Raw genomic sequence first — 9,104 nt, forward strand, 5'->3', positions numbered from 1 at the left:
GGAAGATTTTCAATTTCTATCTACGTAAAACCAAAAAATTTTAAAAGAATAACATAGTCAAATCAACATAATGGTCCCACTGTTGTTCTAAGTATGTTTTTCTGGTATACCTCATAGGACTAATTTTATTGCTGCCCTTCCTACAAAACAGTTAAGGGAATACCTCTATAGACACAGATCTCCCTTAAAGCTAAGTAAAATTTTGTCTTAGGCAAAATGAAATTTGCAAAAGCATATAAGCAAAAATGAAGTAAAAACGATTACAAAAAAATGGTTCTGGGGCTTCCCTGGTGGCGCAGTGGTTGGGAGTCTGCCTGCCGATGCAGGGGACATGGGTTCGTGCCCCAGTCCAGGAAGATGCCACATGCCACAGAGCGGCTGGGCCCGTGAGCCATGGCCGCTGAGAATGCACGTCCAGAGCCTGTGCTCCGCAACGGGAGAGGCCACAGCATTGAGAGGCCTGCGTACCGCAAAAAAAAAAAATATATATATATATATATATATATGGTTCTGAAGAACCTAGGGGCAGGACAGGAATAAAGACGCAGACCTAGAGAATGGACTTGAGCACATGGGGAGGGGGAAGGGTAAGCTGAGACGAAGTGAAAGAGTGGCATGGACATATATACACTACCAAACGTAAAATAGCTAGCTAGTGGGAAGCAGCCGCATAGCAGCTCGGTGCTTTGTGACCACCTAGAGGGATGGGATAGGGAGGGTGGGAGGGAGACGCAAGAGGGAGGGGATATGGGGATATATGTATACGTATAGCTGATTCACTTTGTTATACAGCAGAAACTAACACAACACTGTACAGCAATTATACTCCAATAAAGATGTTTAAAAAAAAACGAAGTTACTTCTTGAGCTGGGCACTATATGAGGTATCACAAATATCTATGCATGTTGCTGTTCAACAAATTAATGATAAATAATTATTGCCTTATTTTTTAAAAATGCTTTTAAAACCAAAAAGAAAAAGCCAAGAGCATCTACAGATTTGGAAGCAGGTATCTTAGTCTTTAAAAAAAACAACAACAAAAATTACTATTCAAATAATGTGATTCAAAACATTCAAGTAGAAAAAGTCTAGAGTTATATGGTACAGTTGGCCATAAGCCTAAGAAAGACTGTATAATTAAACAAGTATTAGTTGCCCTAATCTTCTTGGGCAAGTGAAAATTGAAAGAGCTGATTAATGCCCTGGATTTAGTTCAGTCTTTAAAATATGACACCCGAGAAAAGACTATCTTGAAAAGCTCTTTCATCTAAATAATTGGAATTCTGCTGTCAGTAATTTACTATTCCATAATGAAGTATATTGATTCCTCACCACTTTTTCTAAATAGTTATCTATATTGAAAATGTTCAAAATGTTATTCATAAAACACAACTGAAAGGTGAACTCTGATCTCCATTATATATCAAAAATAATTTTCATTTTGAATGTATTTCCTCACTGGTCATAAATACCAATTCACTGTAATTCTATATAGATGCTACTAATAACATTTTATACTGCCTATAAAAGCCATTTAAGACTTCCATACACTTCATGAAAGCAGTGAATATACTATTTTAATGTTAAAGACATGCTATCATCTTTTGAAGATCTTCACAACTTTTCCTTTAGGAGTTGGTTTTGCTTTTTTTTTTTCTGTGTTGTACACTAAAAAAAGTGTTCTTATAACATTTATGCAACTCAGAAAATCATCCTTCATCTTTCAATGCAAAACCAATCCTAACTTAAAAAGGGTTCTAAGAAGGCAGTCAGCAACTCTGCTTAGGTAACAATGAAGTCCAAAGGCAGGAAAACTATAATCCTTGAGCAAAAGTCCGTCATTTACATATCATCTCTGGTTGCTTTAACCCACAAGGGCATAGCTGAGTGCCGCAACAGAGACTGTGAGCCCAACAAAGCCTAAAATAGTTACTATCTGGCTTTTTATTTTACAGAAAAAAAGTTGCCACTCTGTTCTAAAAACTTTACAAAAAACAACATAAAAATCAAGGCAAAATGGAGCAGCATTTTCAAGAATCACAAGAAAACAAAAGGTGAACCATGGATGCAGTCCAGTTTCCCTTCAAGTATCAAGGTTACAGAAAAGGAGTTTTAAACATGAAAGAACTCAAGGAATATTAGAGTCTTACTTGAGCAATCTACTAGAGAATTAAGCTTCAACCAACAAAGAGATGACTGGGAAAACTTTAGCAAAAGGACTGATGATGAGCATTTTACACATTTAACTGTAGATCTAAATTTAAAACTAAAGTGGAAAAGAGAATAGAATATATAAATGTTCTGATAAAGTACAAATAATGCAACTTAAAAAAAGAAAGGAAAAGGGAGAAGAAAAGGGAAAAGTAGAAAAAGTCATTGACTATGGGAGTGAAAAGACTACCATTAAAACTAACAAGCAAGATGGTGAAAGTTTAAATAAGAAAACAGAAAACTTAGAACATTTCTTTAAAATATAAGTACAAAGGTAATCACTATAACAATAAGACAAATCAAAAGAAATTTTCAAGATAAAAGAAGAAAACAGCAGGCACAGAAACACAACTATTAAAATATACATGGTAATTACAACAAAAATGGGTTAAGATGAAATATATCAGTAACAGCAATAAATATAAATGGACCTAGCTCACTAATTTAAAAGATTTTTAATTTTAATTTTATTGGAGTATAGTTGATTTACAATGTTGTGTTAGTTTCAGGTGTACAGCACAGTGATTCAGTTATACGTATACATATATTCATTCTTTTTCAGATTCTTTTCCCATATAGGTTACTGAGTAAATAGAGTTCCCTGTGCTATACAGTAGGTCGTTGGTTATCTATTTTATATACAGTAGTGTGTGTATGTTAATCCCAAGCTCCTACTTTATTGCCCCCACTAAAAGATTTTCATTTTGACTCACAAAACAAGACACAACTAAAAGTGATTCAGAAATAAAGGAATGGGCAAGTGTAGATAAGGCAAATAGAAACAATGAGAACAAGAATTGTGTACTGATATCACACAAAGTAGAATTCCAGCCCCAAATCCAAGCATTAAACATGACAAAGGACACATTTTTTTCTCCTAAAATACATACTTCACAATGACTATATATAAGTTATGAAGATATATATAGCAAACAACAACATGTATGGAGAAAGAATAAAACAAATATTAAAATAGTAAAACATGGGACTTCCCGGGTGGTCCAGCGGTTAAGACTCTGTGCTCCCAGTGCAGGGGGCCTGGGTTTGATCCCTGGTCAGGGAACTAGATCCCACATGCTGCAACTAAAAGCCCGCACGCCTCAACTAAAAGACCCCCTCACGCCACAACAAAGATCTCATGCCGCAACTAAGACCCAGGGCAGCCAAAATAAATAAATATTTAAAAAAACAAAAACACAGTAAAACAAATGGTAAAATGTTAAAATTTGGGGACTACTTTGGGGGTGTACTTATCTAGGCATCAGTGTATTGTTTGTACTACTTTTCTGAAAGTGTGATGTCATTTCAAACTAAAGTTTAAAAAAAATGTATGTATAAACATATTTAAATGAAAACATACATAGCATTATGGATTTTCTTTTTTATATTTTTATATTTTTATAAATAAACCACATACCGCATACTTGTAATAAGATTTTAAAATAGTATTTTAAAGAAAATAAAAGAACACAGAAGAAAGGCAAAAAGAAATGAAGCACATACTTTTCATCCAAGATTTTAGCAAGAAGAATAGACCACCATTACTATGGCACTGTTTCAAAATCTAGAATTTTAGGAAGTTCTCTAGATGAAATGAGGTATTCTAAAGTTGAGATGCCACATTTATTAAAGTGACTTTTATTTATAGCCTACTTCATGTTAGATATTCACAAGTGCTTTTATAAAATACATCTTGTATCAAAAGTATTACTCCTGAAATACCAATTAACAAATGTCTTAAACTGCATTTAGACATTTTCCGAGACTGACATTTTGAAAATTCTCTTCACAAAGGGATCCAGGGTTAAAAATAAAATGTAAAAAGGTTCTAACCTCTAAGAACAAGTTTTCATTTATGGAAGATTAAAATTAGAACACAATGCCAGATTCATTTTGAGTGACAGAGAACTTAAAATTCTCTTCACAGTTGAAGAATTGAAAGTAACAGTGACTTTGAAATCAACCCAACTGTCGATCTGTAAGCACCAATTTGACCTAAACATTAAGTCAAACCTGCTGTTGAATAACTTGCTAAAATCTCAGCAAAATTTTGTAGCAAAACATAATTTGGTGATAAAAGGGCAAAAATTTTAATACACAGAATTTTCCCTATTTTATAAAACATTGCTCTCTGCTTCTCATGTTACGAATAACCTCCACTCTCCCCACCTACTTCTGCTTTCTGGTTTCCCCTTTGATCACTCCAGATGAAGGTTTCTCTTCAGTCAATAAAGCAGCATCCCTCCACAAAAGATTTTCTTTGTTCTATGGGTCTTACTGGGGTATGGGAAGATCCTTTTGCTGCTTCCCTAGTTGTATAGTTCCACAGAATCATAGCTAAATCTCCCCCTAACTCAGTACTCCTAAACAGAGAGAAAAACTGATCCGAATCCCACCCTGACTGCCTAGCTGTCATGGGGCAGCCACATCAATGAAAACAACTGGGTTATATAATATACATCTCTTATGCTATGGCTTACCAAGATGACCTATATAAGAATGGAATAGTGGTAAATCAGTCATCTGTATCTGCCAACAAAGATGTCAAAATGCAAAATAATGTCTAAAGAACATATGTCTACAGTGTCAAAACAATTATGCATATATAAAACTCACCCTGCTCTATATGATAAAAACTTTTCCTTTTGATTTTTTAAGAATTTTTAATACAGGTACCCAAAAGAAAAAAGTAAATGAGGAGAAAATAATAATGCCAGAGCAATCTAATTTCTTAAAAAAGGAAAATGAGGGACTTCCCTGGTGGTCCAGTGGTAAAGAATCCACCTTCCAATGCAGGGGACTCGGGTTTGATCCCTGGTCAGAGAACTAAGATCGCACATGCCGCGGGGCAACTAAGCCCGCGTGCCACAACTACTGAGCCCGCGTGCCACAAACTAGAGCCCACGTGCCCTGGAGCACCAGCATTCTGGAGCCTCCTCGCCACAACTATAGAGACCATGTGCCCTGGAGCCCTGCACCACAACTAGAGAAGAGAAAACCCGTTAAGCCACAACTAGAGAGAAGTCCGCGTGCCGCAACAAAAGATCCCGTATGCCTCAACAAAGATCCCGCACGCCGCAACTAAGACCCGACGCAGCCAAAAATAAATAATAAAATAAATAAATATATAAAAAAAAATTTATGTCCAAGCCATGAGATAATTCACAACACAAAGCTAAACATGCTGAACCAAAACCTGATTCTAATACTTCAGTCTTAATGTTTACAAGCTAAAACACATAGTTTTATTGACCTTCTGATACCAGTAACTGATAAATTCTAAGATGATTATTTTGGTAAACAGAGGTGACTTTTAAGAAAGCATGAAAGGTAACCTTCAAATCTGAGATCTCCAACAGCCAAATGAGCTGGAAAATATATATAAAAATTATTACATCATATCTCCACTTTTGAGAGGGGTATAGGACCAAATTATAATGGCGTATGCAATGAATGCATACCTGTTTTACTGCTGGAGGAGCCAGCAACGATCACCACAGTGTCCTAAAAAATATACCTCATTTGTATTAAAGAGAAGCTGCTTGTAGCAACCATGGAGACACAATGCTTGGATCTCCCTTTAAGAAGGAAACCTGCCCTTTGGCTACAGGGAGCAGAATAGTAGAGCCACCAGCAGTAGTGGCTTTGAGATGTCTCACACCATTCAATCCTTCATTCCAAGGCCTGACCGTTCCCAGGGAGACCCCACTCAATGCCTGGGCAGCAGGGGCACTATAGGGCCTGGCCATTTCTGCCCAATGCAAGGCTCATCTACAGGGTAATCCTCGCTTTGGAGCTCCCCCTTGAGCTGTCTGTCAGATTTGCATTGCAATCTGAGACTCTCCTTGCCCCATTCGGTTTCCTCTTCACTCTCCTTTTACAGATGTCAGATCCGCATCGCAGTCTAACGACTACAGTCTAATCCTTCTTCATTCCCTTCTACCTCTACAGACCACATCTCACAGTAAACCTCTTCCATTGCTAACTCCATCTCAAGATCTCCTTCCCAGATGACACTGCAAGATAATGACTTGAACTGACACAATACTTCTCTCATAAAGATACAAGTTGTTGGTCTTCCCTGGTGGTGCAGTGTTTGAGAATCCGCCTGCCAATGCAGGGGACACAGGTTCAAGACCTGATCCAGGAAGATCTCACATGCCGCAGAGCAACTAAGCCCGTGCACCACAACTGAGCCTGCACTCTAGAGCCCGCAAGCCACAACTACTAAGCCCACGTGCCACAACTACTGAAGCCCACACGCCTAGAGCACGTGCTCCACAACAAGAGAAGCCACCAAAATGAGAAGCCAACATACCACAATGAAGAGTAGCCCCCGTTCGCAGCAACTAAGGAAAGTCCACACGCGTGGCAACAAAGACCCCAACACAGCCATGAATAATAAATAAATAATAAACTAAATAAATTTATTAAAAAAAATACAAGTTGTCTCCCTAACGTTAAGATGTAATGGAAAAGCCCGAACTTTTTGGCCAACCCGATATTTTAGATGTATCTCTCATTTACAGATACACACATACATATGCACATACCACAACCTTAGCCACCCAAGCTAAGAAATTGTTTTATAGGTTAAATCTACAGTACCTCTAAAACTTGCTCTAAATCTTTAAAGCTCAAATTTAAAGCATATTTTAATATCAACATTAACTTTTCATATAATTTCTTACATTTTAAAATCTTTACCACGTATTTTCAGCTTCAATAACCAAACCTGTTAAAGAAATACACAATCTTAAGTTCATCATATGAATAAAATAATCCTACAGAAGCCTCCATATTATGCTTAATCCTGTCACGATTTCCAAAAGAATATGCCAGTTAAAAATAATTACATGGGGGCTTCTCTGGTGGCATGGTGGTTGAGAGTCCGCCTGCCGATGCAGGGGACACGGCTTCATGCCCTGGTCCGGGAAGATCCCACATGCCGCCGAGCGGCTGGGCCCGTGAGCCATGGCCGCTGAGCCTGCGCGTCCGGAGCCTGTGCTCCGCAACGGGAGAGGCCACAACAGTGAGAAGCCCGCGTACCACAAAAAAATAAAATAAAATAAAAAATAGGGCTTCCCTGGTGGCGCAGTGGTTGCGAGTCCGCCTGCCGGTGCAGGGGATGCGGGTTCGTGCCCCGGTCCGGGAGGATCCCGCGTGCCGCAGAGCGGCTGGGCCCGTGAGCCATGGCCGCTGAGCCTGCGCGTCCGGAGCCTGTGCTCCGCAACGGGAGAGGCCGCAGCGGTGAGAGGCCCGCGTACCGCAAAAACAAAAAAAAAACAAAAATAAATAAATAAATAAAATAAAAAATAATTACATGGCATTAAAACATACTAGGAACAAGAACAATGCAACCTCATATTTTATACAACACTTTAGAATTTACAGAGCATTTCTACACGTATCATCCCACTGAATCGAGCACTTTGTTACTGCAGGTGTATGGATAAGGAAACTGAGGGTCAAAGAGACCATTTGTCTCAAGTCAGAACTGGAATCCAAATTTTACTAATGCAACTGACCTCAAACCATAGGTAATGATTAATACAATTGATGCCAGTCAATATTTTCTAATATTTATTCCTAACTGATCACCTGAATAAAAACAAAAAAAAACCCTTCAGTCTCTAACTTGTCATTATTAAAGATCAAGACACCTATCAGGGGTAGCATGATTTAAAAAAAAAAAAAAAGATTATTAAAATAAAATGTATCTAGAAGCCAAGAACACTAAAAAAAAAATACATTGCCTTGGAAGTCAGTTTGGATGGTGGTCCACTGATATAATTTAACTTACAGTGCTTGGGAGTTATAGAACTTTTGTGAGCACTCAAGCCAAAGAAACTGCAAGTTTTAAAAATCAGTAAATTAAATGGTTATTTATTATAGTCTTAAAGGCAGTCATGTCTTGAATAAGATCAAGATACAAAGTAAACTAAGATAAAGCCTCAGAAAGCATAGTTTTTTTGCTTTCAGACACAGTGGAAATAACAAAACACTTCATCTTCAATTTCTAGCCTTCTACAAGGAAGCAGCAAAACCAGACGTTCCCAGAGGCAACACAGCTCAAGGACTACAGATAAGAAACTCGGCCTCTCTGTAATTTTCTCACCCATAAAACTATTATCTGTCTAACCTACGTCAAAAAGCTGTTAATAGAAAAATGAGATGATAGATATAAAAACCTTCCTAAGATGAAAGGTACAATTAAAAACCACCCATTTGCTAGAATTCAAATTAAATGGCTCTAAATCTCTAAGAGACATCGCAATGATTCTCAGGAAAATCTCACCAAAAGCCCTTTTTGTCATGATACAGATCAAGGTTCTTTCGTGTAAGACTGCGAGGAAGTAAGAGAAGAATTATGTACTATGCTATAATGCTGCACATTTTCAAATGCCACCTATGTTGCACTACTAGCAAATCCATTTACATCTACTTCACAAAACTTCATACAAGGTAGGACTGTCTCTTTTTAGAAATATCATTCATAAGTACAATGTGTATCAACATTTTAAATAAAATTTGAGCATTTTCATAAGGACTACTGTTAATATCAACGTTTAGAAATAATCACAACACTGACCATCAGAACATTTTTGGACATATAACCCACGAAAGTATGCCGTCACATTAGAGTACAAATTTCAGTTAAGTAACATGACCCACTTTTCTACTCCATTAGGAGACACTATCTATTGTACTTACTTCTGTATAACACTTTGCAAGCTTAGCATCATACCCAGCTCTCCTTTCATCTTTTCTCTGTTAGCACGGCACTCTGCCAAGTATCGAAGAGCCTACAGCGAGAGCAGGAATAGGTCAGTCCACATGCCAGACTACTCAAAATTAAACCCACTACTAAGCTACTGCGAGAGGAAAGAGT

At 37.6% G+C, this 9,104-nt stretch overlaps 1 protein-coding gene across 1 annotated transcript in view; it reads right to left on the minus strand.

The window, feature by feature from the left end:
• ARMC1 (armadillo repeat containing 1) overlaps positions 1-9,104 on the minus strand; it is a 34,935-nt gene that overhangs the window by 15,797 nt on the left and 10,034 nt on the right. The window contains exon 3 of the mRNA XM_007448467.1: positions 8,927-9,018. Within this exon, the coding sequence (XP_007448529.1) occupies positions 8,927-9,018 (92 nt within the window). The remainder of the gene's footprint in view (positions 1-8,926; positions 9,019-9,104) is intronic.

This window comes from Lipotes vexillifer, unplaced genomic scaffold, assembly GCF_000442215.2.
Source record: "Lipotes vexillifer unplaced genomic scaffold, Lipotes_vexillifer_v1.1 scaffold815, whole genome shotgun sequence".
NCBI classification, from domain to species: Eukaryota; Metazoa; Chordata; class Mammalia; order Artiodactyla; family Lipotidae; genus Lipotes; species Lipotes vexillifer.